At 44.8% G+C, this 24327-nt stretch overlaps 1 protein-coding gene across 1 annotated transcript in view; it reads right to left on the reverse strand.

Moving 5' to 3' along the window:
• Positions 1-823: 823 nt before the first annotated feature.
• Positions 824-24327, reverse strand: part of glrx3 (glutaredoxin 3) — a 36070-nt gene continuing 12566 nt past the window's right edge. Inside the window, exons 4-11 of the mRNA XM_084190705.1 lie at positions 19820-20024; positions 14417-14589; positions 7053-7114; positions 6560-6617; positions 4297-4349; positions 3950-3989; positions 3565-3657; positions 824-1168 (exon numbers count right to left, since the gene is read on the reverse strand). Coding sequence (XP_084046831.1) covers positions 1118-1168; positions 3565-3657; positions 3950-3989; positions 4297-4349; positions 6560-6617; positions 7053-7114; positions 14417-14589; positions 19820-20024 — 735 coding nt within the window. The 3' untranslated portion in view covers positions 824-1117. The remainder of the gene's footprint in view (positions 1169-3564; positions 3658-3949; positions 3990-4296; positions 4350-6559; positions 6618-7052; positions 7115-14416; positions 14590-19819; positions 20025-24327) is intronic.

The raw sequence follows: 24327 nt of genomic DNA on the forward strand, positions 1-24327 counted from the left end.
GTGCCTTTTACTGAGGAGTGGCTTCCGTCTGGCCACTCTACCATAAAGGCCTGATTGGTGAAATGCTGCAGAGATGGTTGTCCTTCTGGAAGTTTCCCCCATCTCCACTGAGGAGCTCTGTCAGAGTGACCATTGGGTTCTTGGTCACCTCCTTGACCAAGGCCCTTCTCCCCCAATTGCTCAGTTTGGAAGAGTCTTGGTGGTTCCAAACTTCTTTCATTCAAGAATGAGGCCACTGTTCTTGGAGACCTTCAATGCTGCAGACATGTTTTGGTACCCTTCCCCAGATCTGTGCCTCGACACAATCCTGTCTCGGAGCTCTACGGACAATTCCTTCAACCTCATGGCTTGGTTTTTGCTCTGACATGCACTGTCAACTGTGGAACCTTATATAGACAGGTGTGTGCCTTTCCAAATTATGTACACAGGTGGACTCCAATCAAGTTGTAGAAACATCTCAAGGATGATCAATGGAAACAAGATGCACCTGAGCTCAATTTCGAATCTCATAGCAAAGGGTCTGAATACTTATGTAAATAAGATATCCGTTTTTAATTAAGTTTCTAAACCTGTTTTTGCTTTGTCATTATGGGGTATTGTGTGCAGATTTAAGAAACGATTTAATCAATTTTAGAATAAGGCTGTAACATAACAACATGTGATAAAGTGAAGGGACCACTGATCTATGGAATGACTGCCAGTCCACCCATTATGTCATCATTGACTTGACTGGGGAGGCCCGTTCTATAGGTTCTGTGGTCTGACCGCTGCGCTGTCTGCACTAAGTTTCCAAAGAAGAAAAAATCATTAAAAAACAGTCAGGCAGCATCATGGACGACTTTATTCCATTTGGAGCTGATGGTGGCAAAATGCACTTTGATCAATTGGGTTAACTTGGACACATCTCTTTTGATACGTGTACACCTGTGCTATGTTAAGAAATCAATGGGTGGATAATATAGGACTTATTTAATCTCTTGTACCTCCAGACGGCATTCACCGTGACCTTGTTGGCTTTTTAAGTGAGAGGTCAAGGAAGTTCTAAGACGATAGAGGGTAAGGAAGTGTGCAGTAGTCCATAGCTTTATTCCCATCACAGTGACAGTGCTACCGGCATCTAGCATTCACCCCTCAGGACTGAAGGAAGGTCTCCGCTCTCTTTAAGCTCCTGTAAAAAAAACACAGAACACACGTGTCAATACAGGTCTGATCTTCGTACCGGCTGATCATGATACATGAGAAAATAACAGCCTATTGGGTCCGTCATGTAAGCCCCATTCCAACAGGATCCAGAAATAAATATTCTATTGATGCACAATAACTATGAATCGATTCACAGAGAACTCCTGTCTCATGAAACTAACTACGAATAGATTCACAGAGAACTCCTGTCTCATGAAACTAACTACGAATAGATTCACAGATAACTCCTGTCTCGTGAAACTCATGTTATCACAATGCAGTCCTTGAAAGAACAGTGATTGACAGGTGATCTATTAGAACTGAACTCCAGCTGACTTTAATCTCTAGCTTCTGTTGGGCAATATGCTGCTGTAAGCCCCCCCCCCCCCCGGAGTAGAGGCCTAGTTTATACAAAGCAAGGCTCTTGGTGAAATAAGTAGGCATACCAATAAGAGGATTACTGTTAGATACACCCTTGGGACATTATTATCTGCGTGTTGTGTAACCTCCCTAGCATGGTTTAATGTAGTTCACTAAGAAACCTTGGTATTTACATTAGATCATCTTTTCCTCTGTGCTTTTTATTACGGAGGATGAACCCTCCATGCCGCTTATCTGACTGTCCATGGGTGAGGACATTAAGCAGGGTAAGCTAACAGAACACGGTGCTTTAGTGACACCAGGTGGAGAGACTGTGGTACTGCCGTTGTCTCTGTCTGTCCGGTTGATAGTATAAGGGTCGGTTTCCCGGGACACAGATTAAGCCTAGTTTGGGACTAAAAAGCTATTTTAATGGAGAATCTCCCTTGTGAATGGTTTTTAGTCCTGGACCAGGCTGAATATTTACATTTACATTTTAGTCATTTAGCAGACGCTCTTATCCAGAGCGACTTACAGTTAGTGAGTGCATACATTATTATAAAAAAGAAAAAAATCATACTGGCCCCCCGTGGGAATCGAACCCACAACCGCCATGCAAACGCCATGCTCTACCAACTGAGCTACATCCCTGCCAGCCATTCCCTCCCCTACCCTGGACAACGCTGGGCCAATTGTGCGCCGCCCCATGGGTCTCCCAGTCGCGGCCGGCTACGACAGAGCTTGGATTCTAACCAGGATCTCTAGTGGCACAGCTAGCACTGCGATGCAGTGCCTTAGACCACTGCGCCACTCGGGAGACAAATATATGCCTAAGTGGTGGTAATAAGTGCAATAATGGTCTAAGGCAGAGCTGCCCAACCCTCTTCCTGGAGATCTACCGTCCTGTAGGTTTTCAGTCCAACCCTCTTCCTGGAGATCTACTGTCCTGTAGGTTCAGTCCAACCCTCTTCCTGGAGATCTACCGTCCTGTAGGTTTTCAGTCCAACCCTCTTCCTGGAGATCTACTGTCCTGTAGGTTTTCAGTCCAACCCTCTTCCTGGAGATCTACCGTCCTATAGGTTCAGTCCAACCCTCTTCCTGGAGATCTACTGTCCTGTAGGTTTTCAGTCCAACTCTCTTCCTGGAGATCTACTGTCCTGTAGGTTTTCAGTCCAACCCTCTTCCTGGAGATCTACCGTCCTGTAGGTTTTCAGTCCAACCCTCTTCCTGGAGATCTATCGTCCTGTAGGTTTTCAGTCCAACCCTCTTCCTGGAGATCTACCGTCCTGTAGGTTTTCAGTCCAACCCTCTTCCTGGAGATCTACCGTCCTGTAGGTTTTCAGTCCAACCCTCTTCCTGGAGATCTACTGTCCTGTAGGTTTTCAGTCCAACCCTCTTCCTGGAGATCTACCGTCCTGTAGGTTTTCAGTCCAACCCTCTTCCTGGAGATCTACTGTCCTGTAGGTTTTCAGTCCAACCCTCTTCCTGGAGATCTACCGTCCTATAGGTTCAGTCCAACCCTCTTCCTGGAGATCTACTGTCCTGTAGGTTTTCAGTCCAACTCTCTTCCTGGAGATCTACTGTCCTGTAGGTTCAGTCCAACCCTCTTCCTGGAGATCTACTGTCCTGTAGGTTTTCAGTCCAACCCTCTTCCTGGAGATCTACCGTCCTGTAGGTTTTCAGTCCAACCCTCTTCCTGGAGATCTACTGTCCTGTAGGTTCAGTCCAACCCTCTTCCTGGAGATCTACTGTCCTGTAGGTTCAGTCCAACCCTCTTCCTGGAGATCTACTGTCCTGTAGGTTCAGTCCAACCCTAATTTAGCATATCTGATTCAGCTAGTTAAGGTCTTGTTGAGCAGCTAATAAGTAGAATCAGGTGTGTTAAATTAGGGTTGGACTGAAAACCCACAGGACGGTAGATCTCTAGGAAGAGGGTTGGACTGAAAACCCACAGGACGGTAGATCTCCAGGAAGAGGGTTGGGCAGCCCTGGCCTAAGGTGTAAAACTAAATCCATTCTCACCTTCACAATGTCCAGCCCGCCAATGAGTTCCCCCTTGACGTATAGCTGAGGGTACGTCGGCCAGTTTGAGTATGTCTTCAGCCCCTGTCTGACCTGGAGATTGGTGAGTGGAAGAGACATGAACAAAACAACGTTACACATCTTTAGGTTTCACCAACAAAACAACGTTACACATCTTTATGTTTCACCAACATCGTTTTGTGGGGGGCTCAAAGCTTCAAGGGACTTTGGTTGCAAGGAAGAGGCGTTCAGAATCAAAACACCTAAAATTACAACATACGATCTGTTTTTCTGCATATTTGAATATCACTGCTGAGAAAATAAGCCTTGACTTAAATGAATCTAAAGCAAAATGTCCCAGACAGATACAGACAGGCTGTTTTACCTCCTCATCTTCCAGTATATCAAAGGTACTGTATTCCACTCTGCAAACACAAAGCACAGGCATGATATTAACCAAAGCATCATATTATAAACAACCTTTTCTCTGTCTCCATTCATTCCTCCTAGACCTCTAGTCCTCTGCATGCTGTACACTAAGGAATATCCCACTGGAGTTAACATGTGATTGAAATCTATCTGAATCTATGAATAATTACCACTAAAACATAACAACATGAAGAAGACATCTTATCTAAATAAATCAACGTAACAACATGATAAAGATATAGGGGTGTTATCTTACCCTGCACTGTTCATTATCATGATAAAGATATAGGGGTGTTATCTTACCCTGCACTGTTCATTATCTCCAGTATCTGCCGACTGAATCCACATTTGGCTTGCTATAGATATAGGAAGAAAAATATACTTTAGATATATAACTCCAGATCCTGGCCTGGGTATGATTAACAAAGAACATACACTTTATAATAAACATATTAAAACATTTCAGATCCTCCAACAGGTGAGTCTACACCAAACCATTTTATTGCAGAACAAAATTACAGGAAGGAATGTTTCTGGTCTTTTAAAAGGCAACGGTTATTGAAAATAGCAAATATAAAACGGTGCTTTCTGAGTGAGTAGGAGAAATGCTTTCAAAGATAAGTCATCGTTAAGTGCTACTCTGAAGCAGGAGGAATTGGGACTGCTTCACTACAGAATGAATAGCATCAAACTGAAGCTTTCATTGAGCAAGTTCCAACTCCTATTGGTTTCAAAGCACCCACTTAAAAACTGTCTTTCAAGAAATGGAAGGAAAGCGAATAAAGATCCATATAAAACATTTTTATTTTTTTGCAAGTGAACGAGTGAGTGAAAGGGGAGGGAGAGAGGGGGATTCACAGGGGACTAGCTTTAAACTACTCTGAAGATATCTGTTCATCTGTGAGCAGTAGAAATCAATAGCTGTATGAAGAGATAGGAGGAGGTCCTGCTGAAGCATTAGTGTGTGTGTGTGTGTGTGTGTGTGTGTGTGTGTGTGTGTGTGTGTGTGTGTGTGTGTGTCTGTCGGGGGGGGAATCGCTCTGCTCTGTGAGGTGCAGAACATCATTGATTTCAGATTAGCTGTAATTCTGTTAACGTATGCAAGACACATTTTCCTCATCTACTATATAGGCCAACTGTTGCCTCTTGAAGTAATGTATAGGAGTTCTATTAGAACAGTATTATACAGGCCAAACACAAGCCTCAGTTTATTGTCCATGTATGTTTATGCAGAGCATTTATTTCCGATTAGCTGCAATTATGTTGCAATTATATTCAAGTCCTATTCTACTCCATTAATGAAGTATACAGGCAAAACACACACACAGCTTTAATGACCTGTTATGATTGACTGAACAATACGTACCTCTTTATTGACCTGTTATGATTGACTGACCCATACGTACCTCTTTAATGACCTGTTATGATTGACTGACCCATACGTACCTCTTTATTGACCTGTTATGATTGACTGACCCATACGTACCTCTTTATTGACCTGTTATGATTGACTGACCCATACGTACCTCTTTATTGACCTGTTATGATTGACTGACCCATACGTACCTCTTTATTGACCCGTTATGATTGACTGACCCATACGTACCTCTTTATTGACCCGTTATGATTGACTGACCCATACGTACCTCTTTATTGACCCGTTATGATTGACTGACCCATACGTACCTCTTTAATGACCCGTTATGATTGACTGACCCATACGTACCTCTTTATTGACCTGTTATGATTGACTGACCCATACGTACCTCTTTAATGACCTGTTATGATTGACTGACCCATACGTACCTCTTTAATGACCTGTTATGATTGACTGACCCATACGTACCTCTTTAATGACCTGTTATGATTGACTGACCCATACGTACCTCGTTAATGACCTGTTATGATTGACTGACCCATACGTACCTCTTTATTGACCTGTTATGATTGACTGACCCATACGTACCTCTTTATTGACCTGTTATGATTGACTGACCCATACGTACCTCTTTAATGACCTGTTATGATTGACTGACCCATACGTACCTCTTTAATGACCTGTTATGATTGACTGACCCATACGTACCTCGTTAATGACCTGTTATGATTGACTGACCCATACGTACCTCTTTATTGACCTGTTATGATTGACTGACCCATACGTACCTCTTTATTGACCTGTTATGATTGACTGACCCATACGTACCTCTTTAATGACCTGTTATGATTGACTGACCCATACGTACCTCTTTAATGACCTGTTATGATTGACTGACCCATACGTACCTCTTTATTGACCTGTTATGATTGACTGACCCATAAGTACCTCTTTATTGACCTGTTATGATTGACTGACCCATACGTACCTCTTTATTGGCCTGTTATGATTGACTGACCCATACGTACCTCTTTAATGACCTGTTATGATTGACTGACCCATACGTACCTCTTTATTGACCTGTTATGATTGACTGAGCCATACGTACCTCTTTATTGACCTGTTATGATTGACTGACCCATACGTACCTCTTTATTGACCTGTTATGATTGACTGACCCATACGTACCTCTTTATTGCCCTTCATGAACAGCATGACTGGACTCCTGTTGATGGTCGACTTCAACCTGTAGGTTATAAAAGACAGTCCATAAGTCGCACAATACAACGTGGCATCTTCCACGTGTGTGTGTGTGTGTGTGTGTGTGTTTGGGTGTGTGTGTGTTTGGTTGTGTGTGTGTGTGTGTGTTTGGTTGTGTGTGTGTGTGTGTGTGTTTGGTTGTGTGTGTGTGTGTGTGTGTTTGGTTGTGTGTGTTTGGTTGTGTGTGTGTGTGTTTGGTTGTGTGTGTTTGGTTGTGTGTGTGTGTGTTTGGTTGTGTGTGTGTGTGTGTGTGTGTGTTTGGTTGTGTGTGTGTGTGTGTGTGTGTGTGTTTGGTTGTGTGTGTGTGTGTGTGTGTGTGTTTGGTTGTGTGTGTGTGTGGTTGTGTGTGTGTGTGTGTGTGTGTGTGTGTGTGTGTGTGTGTGTGTGTGTGTGTGTGTGTGTGTGTAAAGATGAGTTTTACCTGTGCTCCAGTGTAACAGCCTTGGGACAGGTGTTCTCCAGCTCTCCAGACTCAGCTAGTTCCTACAACAGGTATCAACACTCAGATGGGTCACTGGACTGGCCCTTTGTTCTACTGTACCTATACACTAAACACACATACCTACAGTCTCAATCCCACTAAACACACATACCTACAGTCTCAATCCCACTAACACACATATCTACAGTCTCAATCCCACTAACACACATACCTACAGTCTCAATCCCACATACCTACAGTCTCAATCCCACTAAACACACATACCTACAGTCTCAATCCCACTAACACACATACCTACAGTCTCAATCCCACTAAACACACATACCTACAGTCTCAATCCCACTAAACACACATACCTACAGTCTCAATCCCACATACCTACAGTCTCAATCCCACTAAACACACATACCTACAGTCTCAATCCCACTAACACACCTACCTACAGTCTCAATCCCACATACCTAGTCTCAATCCCACTAAACACACATACCTACAGTCTCAATCCCACTAAACACACATACCTACAGTCTCAATCCCACTAAACACACATACCTACAGTCTCAATCCCACTAAACACACATACCTACAGTCTCAATCCCACTAACACACATACCTACAGTCTCAATCCCACTAAACACACATACCTACAGTCTCAATCCCACTAAACACACATACCTACAGTCTCAATCCCACATACCTACAGTCTCAATCCCACTAAACACACATACCTACAGTCTCAATCCCACTAAACACACATACCTACAGTCTCAATCCCACTAAACACACATACCTACAGTCTCAATCCCACATACCTACAGTCTCAATCCCACTAAACACACATACCTACAGTCTCAATCCCACTAAACACACATACCTACAGTCTCAATCCCACTAAACACACATACCTACAGTCTCAATCCCACTAACACACATATCTACAGTCTCAATCCCACTAACACACATACCTACAGTCTCAATCCCACATACCTACAGTCTCAATCCCACTAAACACACATACCTACAGTCTCAATCCCACTAACACACATACCTACAGTCTCAATCCCACTAAACACACATACCTACAGTCTCAATCCCACTAAACACACATACCTACAGTCTCAATCCCACATACCTACAGTCTCAATCCCACTAAACACACATACCTACAGTCTCAATCCCACTAACACACCTACCTACAGTCTCAATCCCACATACCTAGTCTCAATCCCACTAAACACACATACCTACAGTCTCAATCCCACTAAACACACATACCTACAGTCTCAATCCCACTAAACACACATACCTACAGTCTCAATCCCACTAAACACACATACCTACAGTCTCAATCCCACTAACACACATACCTACAGTCTCAATCCCACTAAACACACATACCTACAGTCTCAATCCCACTAAACACACATACCTACAGTCTCAATCCCACATACCTACAGTCTCAATCCCACTAAACACACATGCCTACAGTCTCAATCCCACTAACACACCTACCTACAGTCTCAATCCCACATACCTAGTCTCAATCCCACTAAACACACATACCTACAGTCTCAATCCCACTAAACACACATACCTACAGTCTCAATCCCACTAAACACACATACCTACAGTCTCAATCCCACTAAACACACATACCTACAGTCTCAATCCCACATACCTACAGTCTCAATCCCACTAAACACACATACCTACAGTCTCAATCCCACATACCTACAGTCTCATTCCCACTTCCCCCTTCTCTTGATCTATCCATCTCTTTCTCAAACGCGCACACACACACACACACACACACACACACACACACACACACACACAGTCACACACACACACACACACACACACACACACACACACACAGTCACACACACACACACACACACACACACACACACACACACACAGCCACACACCGCCACACGAGAAGGAAACTCAGGCCCCAGTCGTCCTCGTCCCACACACAGCAGGGCTGCTTGCTCCACTATACAGGTGTACTGTCTGCTTAATGAGGGAGGGGGCAGTAGAGAGCAGCTGTGTTCCAATACTCATACTAACAACACTAACTGTACTATTTGTGAGTATTTAGTATGATCATTGGTCATAGTATGGATATAGTTAGTATGCCAAAAGATCCCGGATGTCGTGCTACATTCGCCAAAATAAAAAGTATACAAGCAGTGGACACTATTTCCGTGCTTTTAGGGCCCATAATGCAATTCTTCAGAAAATGGGAGTGGCTTAACAACATTTTCAGATTTGACCGGATACAAATGTAAGTCTAAAAAGTCAATATTCATTGATTTAACTGATTAAGACCAATGTTAAGAACATGTTGAGCAATGTAATAAAGTAATGACTTTTCAAAATAAGTTACGTTATATGTTGGCTGACAATTTGTTAGCTACGCTACTAGCCTTACGAACCGCATAGCATATCATACAGCAGTATGTAGCGGTATGTTAGCTAGCTACCTAACGTTAGTTGGCTACTAATACATGGAACCTGCCAGTATATTAACTATATATAGTTGTGGTATGTCTGTCTCGAGCCACAGACAGTGCATCGCGTGCCGTGTTGAGCCATAGAGGGTTTAATGGACACAAACAATGACACATCTAACACATATGGAGGACAACATTTATTTGACTTGATTATTCCCCTCATTCTTAGCTTAGCTGACTGGTATAGTCGTTGTGCGTTCTCAAAAGGACATCGTTAATGATGTCGTAAGATGTCTAGCTGGTCATTTGTTACGCTAACAAGAAGTTGCATAGCAACAGCATCAACTTTCGGTAGACAGGCGAAGCATTAGTAACTCAACTGAAAAGATACCGTTCGTTTACAGTATACTAAGATGAACTAATAGTATATAGTATGTAGTATATACTCATTAAGTATGCAGTAGGTTAGTATGGATATTGGAACACAGCTAGCGTCTCAGGCCCCAGTCAGCCGGGGTAGGAACACAGCTAGCGTCTCAGGCCCCAGTCAGCCGGGGTAGGAACACAGCTAGCGTCTCAGGCCCCAGTCAGCCGGGGTAGGAACACAGCTAGCGTCTCAGGCCCCAGTCAGCCGGGGTAGGAACACAGCTGGCGTCTCAGGCCCCAGTCAGCCGGGGTAGGAACACAGCTAGCGTCTCAGGCCCCAGTCAGCCGGGGTAGGAACACAGCTGGCGTCTCAGGCCTCAGTCAGCCGGGGTAGGAACACAGCTAGCGTCTCAGGCCCCAGTCAGCCGGGGTAGGAACACAGCTAGCGTCTCAGGCCCCAGTCAGCCGGGGTAGGAACACAGCTGGCGTCTCAGGCCTCAGTCAGCCGGGGTAGGAACACAGCTAGTGTCTCAGGCCCCAGTCAGCCGGGGTAGGAACACAGCTAGCGTCTCAGGCCCCAGTCAGCCGGGGTAGGAACACAGCTAGCGTCTCAGGCCCCAGTCAGCCAGGGTAGGAAGAGAAAAAGAGCTGCTATCTAATCCCTCACTCACTCCCTCCCTCACTCCCTCTGAGGGGAGGGAAGCTCCTAGCTAAAGTAATCCAGCCCTCCTACCCCAGCAGGTGCTCTCTCATGTGTTAAAGCTGAATTACCTCAGTGGGAATGTACAGCTATGGAGGAGGGACACACAGAACGCTAAACACAGCACCTAGGAGAAAGCATGCCATGCAGCAGGGAGAAACCAAACCACCCACTAATATTCTGTAAAACATATATGTTGCAATAAAAAATGTGTTACTGTTCACATTGAAATATAATTACCAGAAGGAACAAAGCCCCTCAGACCATGTCAATTAAACTGGACCACTCATGGATACACTCAATATGGCTGCTGGTCCACCCATCACAGAACATTGACTTGAATGAGAATGTTCGTTCTTGTAATTATATTTCTATGACTTTGCATACCCTGCCCCCCCCCATGCCTCCTTAACCTCACCCAAAACCTACAGGAGGGTAGCTCTCCAGGAACAGAGTTGTGTTTAAAGCTTCAGTCGGTAATTATTTTAGTAAGACCATATTTATGTAATTAACTACATAACGGACGCCTCACACAAAAAAAAAAAAAAAAAAAAAAAAAAAAAAAAAATGATTTGAAAAACAAAAGAGATTATTTGATTCACGTGAATTGATTATTTTAACCTCTTGACTATTAGGGCTAAATAGACCCATAAACAATAACTGGTTGTTGCATCGTTTTAGAAAGGTCTGGAACTCACCTTTCTGGTAGAAATAGTTATACATTGCTGAGATGTACTCACTTTTTAGGACACAAGCTCAAGTACATAGTACAAATATTATGAAAAATCATAGGATTTTGTTCCTTATTCAACAAAAGTGGGGCAATAGGGCATGAAATGACTGAAATGCTTTCAAAATATACTAACAATCAAATTATAAAAAACAACTTACTATAAGACTTCACCTTCCTTATACAGTGAGGGAAAAAAGTATTTGATCCCCTGCTGATTTTGTACGTTTGACCACTGACAAAGACATGATCAGTCTATCATTTTTAAATGGTAGGTTTATTTGAACAGTGAGAGACACAATAACAACAAAAAAATCCAGAAAAACACATGTAAAAAATGTTATGAATTGATTTGCATTTTTAATGAGGGAAATAAGTATTTGACTCCTCTGCAAAACATTACTTAGTACTTGGTGGCAAAACCCTTGTTGGCAATCACAGAGGTCAGATGTTTCTTGTAATTGGCCACCAGGTTTGCACACATCTCAGGAGGGATTTTGTCCCACTCCTCTTTGCAGATCTTCTCCAAGTCATTAAGGTTTCGAGGCTGACGTTTGGCAACTCGAACGTTCAGCTCCCTCCACAGATTTTCTATGGGATTAAGGTCTGGAGGCTGGCTAGGCCACTCCAGGACCTTAATGTGCTTCTTCTTGAGCCACTCCTTTGTTGCCTTGGCCGTGTGTTTTGGGTCATTGTCATGCTGGATTACCCATCCACGACCCATTTTCAATGCCCTGGCTGAGGGAAGGAGGTTCTCACCCTAGATTTGACGGTACATGGCCCCGTCCATCGTCCCTTTGATGCGGTGAAGTTGTCCTGTCCCCTTAGCAGAAAAACAACCCCAAAGCATAATGTTTCCACCTCCATGGTTGACGGTGGGGATGGTGTTCTTGGGGTCATAGGCAGCATTCCTCCTCCTCCAAACACGGCGAGTTGAGTTGATGCCAAAGAGCTCAATTTTGGTCTCATCTGACCACAACACTTTCACCCAGTTCTCCTCTGAATCATTCAGATGTTCATTGGCAAACTTCAGACGGGCATGTATATGTGCTTTCTTGAGCAGGGGGACCTTGCGGGCGCTAAGGATTTCAGTCCTTCATGGCGTAGTGTGTTACCAATTGTTTTCTTGGTGACTATGGTCCCAGCTGCCTTGAGATCATTGACAAGATCCTCCCGTGTAGTTCTGGGCTGATTCCTCACCGTTCTCATGATCATTGCAACTCCACGAGGTGAGATATTGCATGGAGCCCCAGGCCGAGGGAGATTGACAGTTCTTTTGTGTTTCTTCCATTTGCGAATAATCGCACCAACTGTTGTCACCTTCTCACCAAGCTGCTAGGCGATGGTCTTGTAGCCCATTCCAGCCTTGTGTAGGTCTACAATCTTGTCCCTGACATCCTTGGAGAGCTCTTTGGTCTTGGCCATGGTGGAGAGTTTGGAATCTGATTGATTGATTGCTTCTGTGGACAGGTGTCTTTTATACAGGTAACAAGCTGAGATTATGAGCGCTCCCTTTAAGAGTGTGCTCCTGGGAGCCAGAAATCTTTCTGATTGAGAGGGGGTCAAATACTTATTTCCCTCATTAAAATGCAAATCAATTTATAAAACATTTTGACATGTGTTTTTCTGGATTTTTTTGTTGTTATTCTGTCTCTCACTGTTCAAATAAACCTACCATTAAAATGATAGACTGATCATTTCTTTGTCAGTGGGCAAACGTACAAAATCAGCAGGGGATCAAATACTTTTTTCCCTCACTGTAACTGTAATATAAATGTGATCATACTTAGTGACAGTACAATATTGGCACCATTTCATATAAACTGACGACCGAGACTTTCTGCCAAACGTCCTCTGAGTGACGCAGAGACACTATTCAAATGTCTCCATATTCATTAAAACTTCAGCTCGCTACAAGTGGTTTTGTCCGTCTGTGACCAAGAATAAGCGGTCTTTCAATTCTACAAAACGGTTTTGCACATTTTCCCTGTGGAGCGCTCTAAATCCATCTGAAAACATCACAGTGAGATGAAACCGTTATTGTTGCCTCCGCTGGAGTCTCCTGTTTCATTCATATGCACTATTGCAAGCACAGCTACGAGGTTCACAGGTACAGGAAATCCTTCCTTTGTCTGGATAGGCCAGAAAATGTGACATATCGCTCCCCATGCAAATGGAAGATTTCCTGTGTCTGTGAACCTCACAGCTGCTCTTGTAATAGCGCATGTGAAATCGGGACAACCAGTGCTTTTAGTGAGTGTAAAGCAATTGATGTTGCGCTGTACACAGAAATATCGGTCGGAACCAGTCCAGAACTGCTCAGACCCCAAAATATATATTTATATTTTCCTTTTACAAATCGAATGATTCGCTTCGCCATTGTAGTAGTTGGGATTCGGTTTGATCGCCTGTGAATCAAATCCTGGGAATTTAAATAATAATTTGTAAATCGCGAACAGTAATAGGAAAACATTTTAGTAACCTTCCTTTTGGATTATGTTGCTGTAAAACTTGTTTTGTAGATACTTTAGGTTGATTTGGGCAATTATTTTATGAGACACTGCAACTTAATAGCTGCTAGTCAGCCTGCAGTGAACACATATAACTCAACTAGAATAAGTACAATTGAAGACAATGTGTGTTCTCGCTTCAGCTGTCTAAAAACATTTGCACGGTAGTGGGAGATGTGTTAAGTGTAGAATCCAAGCTGAATAGAAGCTGAAGCAGTTAAATATAGTAACAATAGGTGTGATTACTTTAATAGAATACTATACATTTCAGGTAGCACATCAATTATTAGAACTATGCCTCTAACTTGGCTGGGGCATGCTTTTCAATGGTCCTATCCAACTCCTGACACCAATGTAGTTAATTAGGAAGGTATCCTGACCAGGACTCAAACACCCTGGTCCCTGTCATTCCAAAACCATTATACCAAAAGGCTAAAAATCTCTTGGTGAGGTCTCTAGGTGTTGTACCAAGGTTGTTTAGTATTTTTTACAAGGGTTCAACTTTTCATTTTTTGCCTCACTTTTCTGGAGAAAAAATAAAAAATGGTATGGCTAAATGTGTGTTGAACATTACTCACCTTGACAATGTCCAGTCCCCCTACGAGTTCTCCATTAACGTAAACCTGAGGGTAGGTGGGCCAATTGGAGAAGGTCTTCAGCCCCCCTCTCACTTCCTCATCTGACAGGATGTCAAAGCTGCTGTACTGGATAGCATGGTCCTTGAAAAGCGCCACTATCTGACGGCTGAAGCCTGGTGGACGGGGAGAAAACAGAGTCTGTTTGTAACATGGTACAAGACAGGTACACAGCTGTTGTACTGGGTCCTTTAATAGAACTACACTCTGACGGCTGAAACCCAGAGGGGAAATCAAGGGGTTGTTAGTTAAAATGTTATTGTATGTTCATAGGAACAACAGAGTCAGGATATTAAATCAGGACCTAATTGCAGATCAGTTTGGTCAGCAGCATGTTTGTTACCCTCATATTATAGAAACAAATGAACAAGACAGCGGAGTCACTGACCACCTTCCGGAGACACTTGAAACCACCTTCCGGAGACACTTGAAACCCTACCTCTTTAAGGAATACCTGGAATAGTATAAAGTAATCCTTCTACCCACCCCCCCCCCCCATAAAAAAAGAAGAAAAAGTGGTTGTCCCGCTGGCTACCATAAGTTGAATGCACCAATTTGTAAGTCGCTCTGGATGAGAGTGTCTGCTAAATGATGTAAATGTAAATGTAATGAATTAAAAGGTCAAATAAAGATGGTCCCAGACCCTAGTCTGGTATCATGACATTCATTTGATGTAATAAGTGTAACACTGATAAAATAAAAACTAATACACAGTGCATTCGGAAAGTATTAAGGACCCCTTGACCGTTTCCACGTTGTTACGTTACAGACTTATTCTAAAACTGATCTTGAAAAATTCTCATCAATCTACACACAATACCCCATAATGTCAAAGCGAAAACAGGTTTTTAGAATAAGCAAATTTATTTAAAAAAATACAAATACATTATTTACATAAGTATTCAGACCCTTTGCTATGAGACTCGAAATTGAGCTCAGGTGCATCCTGCTTGCATTGATCATCCTTGATGTTTCTACAACTTGACTGGAGTCCACATGTGGTAAATTAAATTGATTGGACATAATTTGGAAAGGCACACACCTGTCTATATAAGGTACCACAGTTGACAGTGCATGTCAGAGCAAAAATCAAGCCATGAGGTCGAAGGAATTGTCAGTAGAGCTCCAAGACAGGATCGTGTCGAGGCACGGAAAATGTCTGCAGCATTCAAGGTCCCAAAGAACACAATGGTCTCCATCATTCTTAAATGGAAGAAGTTTGGAACCACCAAGACTCTTCCTAGAGCTGGCCGCCCGGCCTAACTGAGCAATCGGGGGAGAAGGGCCTTGGTCAGGGAGGTGACCAAGAACCCAATGGTCACTCTGACAGAGCTCCAGAGTTCCTCTGTAGAGATGGGAGAACCATCCAGAAGGACAACCATCTATACAGCACTCCACCAATCAGGCTTTTATGGTTGAGTGGCCAGACAGAAGCCACTCCTCAGTAAAAGGCACATGACAGCCCGCTTGGAGTTTGCCAAAAGGCACCTAAAGGACTCTCAGACCATGAGAAACAGGATTCTCTGGTCTGATGAAACTGATTGAACTCTTTGGCCTGAATGCCAAGCGTCACGTCTGGAGGAAACCTGGCACCATCCCTACGGTGAAGCATGGTGGTGGCAGCGTCATGCTGTGGGGATGTTTGTCAGCGGCAGGGACTGGGAGACTAGTCAGGATCGAGGGAAAGATGAATGGAGCAAAGTACAGAGAGATCCTTGATGAAAACCTGCTCCAGAGCGCTCAGGACCTCAGACTGGGGTGAAGGTTCACCTTCCAACAGGACAATGACCCTAAGCACATAGCAAAGACAATGCAGGAGTGGCATCGGGACAAGTCTCTGAATGTCCTTGAGTGGCCCAACCAGAGCCCGGACTTGAACCCGACCGAACATCTCTAGAAGAGACCTGAAAATAGCTGTGCAGCAATGCTCCCCATCCAACCTGACAGAGCTTGAGAGGATCTGCAGAAAATGGGAGAAACTCCCCAAATACAGGTGTGCCAAGCTTGTAGCGTCATACCCAAGAAGACATGAGGCTGTAATCGCTGCCAAAGGTGCTTCAACATAGTACTGAGTAAAGGGTCTGAATACTTATGTAAATGTGACATCATTTGTTTTGTCATTATGGGGTATTGTGTGTAGATTGATGAAGAAATGTTTTTATTTAATCCATTTTAGAATAAGGCTGTAACGTAACAAAATGTGGAAAAAGTCAAGGGGTCTGAATACTTTCCGAATGCTCTGAGCTATTGTAATAGCTATTTTCTTTGTTAACACTGACATGGGTCCACTTTGGAATGGACAGGCTCATTGTTTAAATATGTGAGGTATGTGTTATGTCCTTGATACATGGGTCAGTGTGTGAGAAGAGACTGTGACAGAGGGAATAGAGAGAAAGAAATGAGAGAGAGGGGGAGGGGGAGAGAGCAAGAGAGAAAGAAAAAGAGAGAAAAAGAGAGAGAAAGAGACGGAAAGAAAGAGGGAGAGAGCAAGAGAGAAGAGAGAAAAAGAGAGAGAGAAAAAGAGAAAGAGCGAGAGAGAACGAGAGAAAGAGAAAGAAAGAGAGAGAGAGAGAGAGAGCGAGAGAGCGAGAGAGAGAGAGAGAGAGAGAGAGAGAGAGAGAGAGAGAGAGAGAGAGAGAGAGAGAGAGAGAGAAATGAGAAAAGAAACAGAAAGAGAAAACCAGAGAGAAAAGAGCGAACACGAGACGGAGGGGAGGGTGATATGCTGCCTGTATGTAGAGCCTGCAGTGAAACTCTCATTCTGATACTTCATTCATTCATGGGGGAATTCATTATAAAACAGCTAGAGGCCCCCAACTAATGGTTATTCAGCTGCATGCCACTATATTAACTTGTTTCTACTACACCAGGCCCAGCTGCTTTCTCTGGCTAGAGGCTCTCTCTCCCAGACCCAGACACGCACGATTGATTGGTGAGAGGTTGTTCTCCCTCTCTCCTGTTCCTAAAGGGTCAGGGGGGATCGCGCTCCGCAGACAGACGATACAGCTCCAGGATAAAGGAACATACAGAGCTGATTTCTTATTTCAAGGAAAGTTTGGTTATTATGCACACACACACACAAACACACACACACACACACACACACACACACACACACACACACAAAGAGTGTGTAATGTGTTAGCTACATGTGTTTTACATTTAAATGGTGTAACCTTTAAATTCAGGTTTAGAGGGCTTCTTTAAAGACCTAGAGGTCCTACTCACAGCCTCACGTGGCTTGGTGGAGATTAAACAAGAGTTCAGAAACACTACAACTTGGGTTCTTTAAAGATAAATAACATTTAGAGATAGATTTCAGGATGAGGTGAAAAGTAACACTTATGGGATTAGATTTTAAAAACTAAAATGTAATGTTAGGTGTTTGGCAAACTGCCTTGACCCTAACCCTAATAATTATACTCAGCGGCGTGGTTGGGAGTGGCACCTCAACCCTGTCCAGTGTAATGGCCTCCCCAGGTAGTGGTTGGGAGTGGGACCTCAACCCTGTACAGTGTAATGGCCTCCCAGGTAGTGGTTGGGAGTGGGACCTCAACCCTGTCCAGTGTAATGGCCTCCCCAGGTAGTGGTTGGGAGTGGGACCTCAACCCTGTCCAGTGTAATGGCCTCCCCAGGTAGTGGTTGGGAGTGGGACCTCAACCCTGTCCAGTGTAATGGCCTCCCCAGGTAGAGGTTGGGAGTGGGACCTCAACCCTGTACAGTGTAATGGCCTCCCCAGGTAGTGGTTGGGAGTGGGACCTCAACCCTGTCCAGTGTAATGGCCTCCCCAGGTAGTGGTTGGGAGTGGGACCTCAACCCTGTACAGTGTAATGGCCTCCCAGGTAGTGGTTGGGAGTGGGACCTCAACCCTGTCCAGTGTAATGGCCTCCCAGGTAGTGGTTGGGAGTGGGACCTCAACCCTGTCCAGTGTAATGTCCTCCCCAGGTAGTGGTTGGGAGTGGGACCTCAACCCTGTACAGTGTAATGGCCTCCCCAGGTAGTGGTTGGGAGTGGGACCTCAACCCTGTCCAGTGTAATGTCCTCCCCAGGTAGTGGTTGGGAGTGGGACCTCAACCCTGTCCAGTGTAATGTCCTCCCCAGGTAGTGGTTGGGAGTGGGACCTCAACCCTGTACAGTGTAATGGCCTCCCCAGGTAGTGGTTGGGAGTGGGACCTCAACCCTGTCCAGTGTAATGGCCTCCCAGGTAGTGGTTGGGAGTGGCACCTCAAAACTGTACAGTGTAATGGCCTCCCAGGTAGTGGTTGGGAGTGGGACCTCAACCCTGTCCAGTGTAATGGCCTCCCCAGGTAGTGGTTGGGAGTGGGACCTCAACCCTGTCCAGTGTAATGTCCTCCCCAGGTAGTGGTTGGGAGTGGGACCTCAACCCTGTACAGTGTAATGGCCTCCCCAGGTAGTGGTTGGGAGTGGGACCTCAACCCTGTCCAGTGTAATGGCCTCCCAGGTAGTGGTTGGGAGTGGGACCTCAACCCTGTACAGTGTAATGGCCTCCCAGGTAGTGGTTGGGAGTGGGACCTCAACCCTGTACAGTGTAATGGCCTCCCAGGTAGTGGTTGGGAGTGGGACCTCAACCCTGTCCAGTGTAATGGCCTCCCCAGGTAGTGGTTGGGAGTGGCACCTCAACCCTGTCCAGTGTAATGGCCTCCCCAGGTAGTGGTTGGGAGTGGGACCTCAACCCTGCCCAGTGTAATGGCCTCCCAGGTAGTGGTTGGGAGTGGGACCTCAACCCTGTCCAGTGTAATGGCCTCCCCAGGTAGAGGTTGTTGGCACCCTTGGATAGAAGTGCTGTTAGGTTCTCCCAGGCAGATTAGTGTCCTGCTGTGGCGGGGCTGGATCCACACCCAACACTTCACTATTCACTACCTACCACCACCATGCCTGCCTCCTCTCCTCCTCCATGCCTGCCTCCTCTCCTCCACCATGCCTGCCTCCTCTCCTCCTCCATGCCTGCCTCCTCTCCTCCACCATGCCTGCCTCCTCTCCTCCACCATGCCTGCCACCTCTCCTCCACCATGCCTGCCTCCTCTCCTCCACCATGCCTGCCTTCTCTCCTCCACCATGCCTGCCTTCTCTCCTCCACCATGCCTGCCTCCTCTCCTCCTCCATGCCTGCTTTCTCTCCTCCACCATGCCTGCTTTCTCTCCTCCACCATGCCTGCCTTCTCTCCTCCACCATGCCTGCCTCCTCTCCTCCACCATGCCTGCCTCCTCTCCTCCACCATGCCTGCCTCCTCTCCTCCACCATGCCTGCCTCCTCTCCATCGCTCTCTCTTTTCCTTCTCACGCCAACACATGCAGGCAGACACGTACACACACACACTCTCATTACCGCAGCGAGGTTCCTGTGGGGATCCCTTCATGAAGAGCATGCAGGGTGCTGCATTGATCAGTCTCTTCAGACGCTCATTAAGGTCCTCTTTGGGGGGCTCCACCCCTGGCCCGCCCAGCCCCCCCGAGCTGACCGACAGCCTCTGGACCTTATTGGTCAGCTCTGGGGCATGAGCTCCGTCCAGCCTGTCAATCTTCTGGCCACCCTGAGACCCACCAGAGGACAATGGGGGAGAAAGAAAAACAACATTCATATTTTAGCGCTTTTTGTTTGTATTGTTCTAGAGGAGGAGGGTTTTGAGAGAGAGAGAGAGAGAGAGAGAGAGAGAGAGAGAGAGAGAGAGAGAGAGAGAGAGAGAGAGAGAGAGAGAGAGCTCAGTTGAATGTTTGACATGTTAAATCAACAGTGAAGGCCTGACAGAAGGCCTGATGGGACTGTGGAGAAGCTGTAACCTAGGTTTTATTTTCCCATTGATCCTGATATCCAGTGTGTTACCTCTCCTAACAGACAAGTATTTACCAGCAGCCTCTATGGCTGAAAACTCCCTTATCGGAGTGTCAAGATTAGATTCCGCTAGGAATCGACTCATAAGATTCAGCATTTTCGGAATGGAGGAGTCTGATTAGTTGTCGTACTTCCGAGAACACAAACACAAGCATCTTTCATAGCGAGCTAGTGAGGGACGGAGAGAGAGGGCAGAGTCAGAACCGTGCACTAGGCCTATCTATCGACAATCAAAAGCTGTGGCTTGCAATGGAATCTCACAATTTCTTGGCTTGCAATGTCTCGCAACTTCCGTAAAGCAGGGCATGTCATCAAGGAATAGATATTAAGATGAGTGAAATGAAACACTCAGTCACACACAGTATCTGCACATGTGCAAGGGTTCGCAGCGTGGTTGCCAGGGCACCAAAACAGCCGTGAAGTTGAGCTTCAACGCTCTTAGTTGCGGAAATTGACCTACTATGCGATTTACTGCATCTACGTAAAAATAAAAATATAAAATTAAATAAAAATGATATACAGTGCCTTAGGAAAGTATTCAGACCCCTTGATTTTTGTCACATTTTGTTACGTTACAGCTTATTCAGTCTACACAAAATACCCCATTATGACAAAGTAAAAACTGTTTTTTAGAAATGTTTGCAAATGTATTACAAATAAAAAACTGAAATATTTCATTTACATAAGCATTCAGACCCTTTACTCAGTACTTTGTCGAAGCACCTTTGGCAGCGATTACAGCCTCGAATCTTCTTGGGTATGACGTTACATGCTTGGCACAACTGTATTTGGGGAGTTTCTCCCATTCTTCTCTGCAGATCCTCTCAAGCTCTGTCAGGTTGCGTTAGATCGGGTTCAAGTCCAGGCTCTGGCTGGGCCACTCAAGGAAATTCAGAGACTTGTACCGAAGTGACTCCTGCGTTGTCTTAGCTGTGTGCTTAATGTTGTTGTGCTGTTGGAAGGTGAACATTCACCCCAGTCTGAGGTCCTGAGCGCTCTGGAGCAGGTTTTCATCAAGGATCTCATTGTACTTTGCTCCGTTAATCTTTCCCTCGATCCTGACTAGTCCCCCAGTCCCTGCCGCTGAAAAACATCCCCACAGCATGATGCTGCCACCACCATGCTTCACCGTAGGGATGGTGCCAGGTTTCCTCCAGACGTGACGCTTGTCATTCAGAAGCGATGTCAGCGTGACCGTCGGGTTCTTGGTCACCTCCCTGACCAAGGCCCTTCTCACCCGATTGCTCAGTTTGGCCAGGCGGCCAGCTATAGGAAGAGTCTTGGTAGTTCCAAACTTCTTCCATTTAAGAAAGATTGATGCCACTGTGTTCTTGAGGACCTTCAATGCTGCATACATTTCTTGGTACCCTTCCCCAGATCTGTGCCTCGACACAACCCTGTCTCGGAGCTCTACGGACAATTCTTTCGACCTGATGGCTTGGTTTTTGCTCTGACATGCACTGTCAACTGTGGGACCTTCTATAGACAGGTGTGTGCCTTTCCAAATCATGTCCAATCAATTGAATTTACCACAGGTGGACTCCAATCAAGTTGTAGAAACATCTCAAGGATCATCAATGGAAACAAGATTCACCTGAGCTCAATTGAGTCTCATAGTAAAGGGTCTGAATACTTATGTAAATAAGGTAAACTACCGTTCAAAAGTTTGTTGTCACTTAGAAATGTCCTTGTTTTCCATGAAAACATATATGAAATGAGTTTGAATAGGAAATATAGCTAAATGCATAGGAAATGTAGTCATTGACAAGGTTAGAAATAATGATTTGTAATTGAAATAATAATTGTGTCCTTCAAACTTTGCTTTCGTCAAAGAATCTTCCATTTGCAGCAGTTACAGCCTTGCAGACCTTTGGCATTCTAGTTGTCAATTTGTTGAGGTAATCTGAAGAGATTTCACCCCATGCTTCCTGAAGCACCTCCCACAAGTTGGATTGGCTTGATGGGCACTTCTTACGTACAATACGGTCAAGCTGCTCCCACAACAGCTCAATAGGGTTGAGATCAGGTGACTGTGCTGGCCACTCCATTATAGACAGAATACCAGCTGACTGCTTCTTCCCTAAATAGTTCTTGCATAGTTTGGAGCTGTGCTTTGGGTCATTGTCCTGTTGTAGGAGGAAATTGGCTCCAATCAAGCGCCGTCCACAGGGTATGGCATGGCATTGCAAAATAAAATAAAATGGAGTGATAGCCTTCCTTCTTCAAGATCCCTTTTACCTTGTACAAATCTCCCACTTCACCACCACCAAAGCACCCCCAGACCATCACATTGCCTCCACCATGCTTGACAGATGGCATCAAGCACTCCTCCAGCATCTTTTCATTTGGTCTTCTTCTTTGTGATCCGAACACCTCAAACTTCGATTCGTCTGTCCAGTGTCTGTTCTTTTGCCCATCTTTTCTTTTTATTGGTCAGTCTGAGATATGGCTTTTTCTTTGCAACTCTGCCTAGAAGGTCAGCATCCCGGAGTCGCCTCTTCACTGTTGACGTTGAGACTGGTGTTTTGCGGGTACTATTAAATGAAGCTGCCAGTTGCGGACCTGTGAGGCGTCTGTTTCTCAAACTAGACACTCACATGTATTTGTCCTCTTGCTCAGTTGTGTACCGGGGCCTCCCACTCCTCTTTCTATTCTGGTTAGAGCCAGTTTGCGCTGTTCTGTGAAGGGAGTAGTACACAGCGTTAAACGAGATCTTCAGTTTCTTGGCAATCTCTCGCATGGAATAGCCTTCATTTCTCAGAACAAGAATAGACTGACGAGTTTCAGAAGAAAGATATTTGTTTCTGGCTATTTTGATCCTGTAATCGAACCCACAATTGCTGATGCTCCAGATACTCAACTAGTCTCAAGAAGGCCTGTTTTATTGCTTCTTTAATCAGCACAACAGTTTTCAGCTGTGCTAACAAAATTGCAAAAGGGTTTTCTAACGATCAATTAGCCTTTTAAAATGATAAACGTGGATTAGCTAACACAACGTGCCATTGGAACACAGGACTGATGGTTGCTGATAATGGGCCTCTGTACGCCTATGTAGATATTGCATTACAAATCAGCCGTTTCCAGCTACAATAGCCATTTACAACATTAACAATGTCTACACTGTATTTCTGATCAATTATATGTTATTTTAATGGACAGAAATATATATTTTATTTCGAAAACAAGGACATTTCTAAGTGACCCCAAACTTTTGAAAGGTAGCGTGTTCTTTATTTACTAACATTTCTAAACACCTGTTTTTGCTTTGTCATTAAATTGTATTGTGAGTGGATTGATGAGGAAATCCATTCTAGAATAAGGCTGTAATGTAACAAAATGTGGAAAAGCAAGGGGTATGAATACTTTCCGAATGCACTGTATAGGCCTACAGCATTGGTCGATGTGGTTGAGGTCAGGGTTCTGTGCAGGCCAGTCAAGTTCTTCCACACCGATCTCGTCAAACCATTTATGTATGGACCTCGCTTTGTGCACGTGGGCATTGTCATGCTGAAACAGTAAAGGGCCTACCCCAAACTGTTGCCACAAAGTTGGAAGCACTGAATCGTCTAGAACGTAATTGTATGCTGTAGCATTAAAAAGTATCTTCACTGGAACTAAGGGGCCTAGCCTGAACCATGAAAAACAGCCCCAGACCATTATTAGTCCTCCACCAAACTTGACAGTTGGCACTATGCATTGTGGCAGGTAGCGTTCTCCTGGCATCCGCCAAACCCAGATTTGTCCGTCGGACTGCCAGATGGTGATGCGTGATTCATCACTCCAGAGAACGCGTTTCCACTGCTCCAGAGTCCAATGGTGGTGAGCTTTACACCACTCAAGCCGACGCTTGGCATTGCACAAGGTGATCTTAGGCTTGTGTGTGGCTGCTCAGCCATGGAAACCCATTTCATGAAGCTCCTGACGAACAGTTATTGTGCTGACGTTGCTTCCAGATGCAGTTTGGAACTCGGTAGTGAGTGTTGCAAACCGAGGACAGATTATTT

The sequence above is a fragment of the Coregonus lavaretus genome (genome assembly GCF_964263955.1).
Source record: "Coregonus lavaretus genome assembly, contig: HAP1_SCAFFOLD_152, whole genome shotgun sequence".
Lineage (NCBI taxonomy): Eukaryota > Metazoa > Chordata > Actinopteri > Salmoniformes > Salmonidae > Coregonus > Coregonus lavaretus.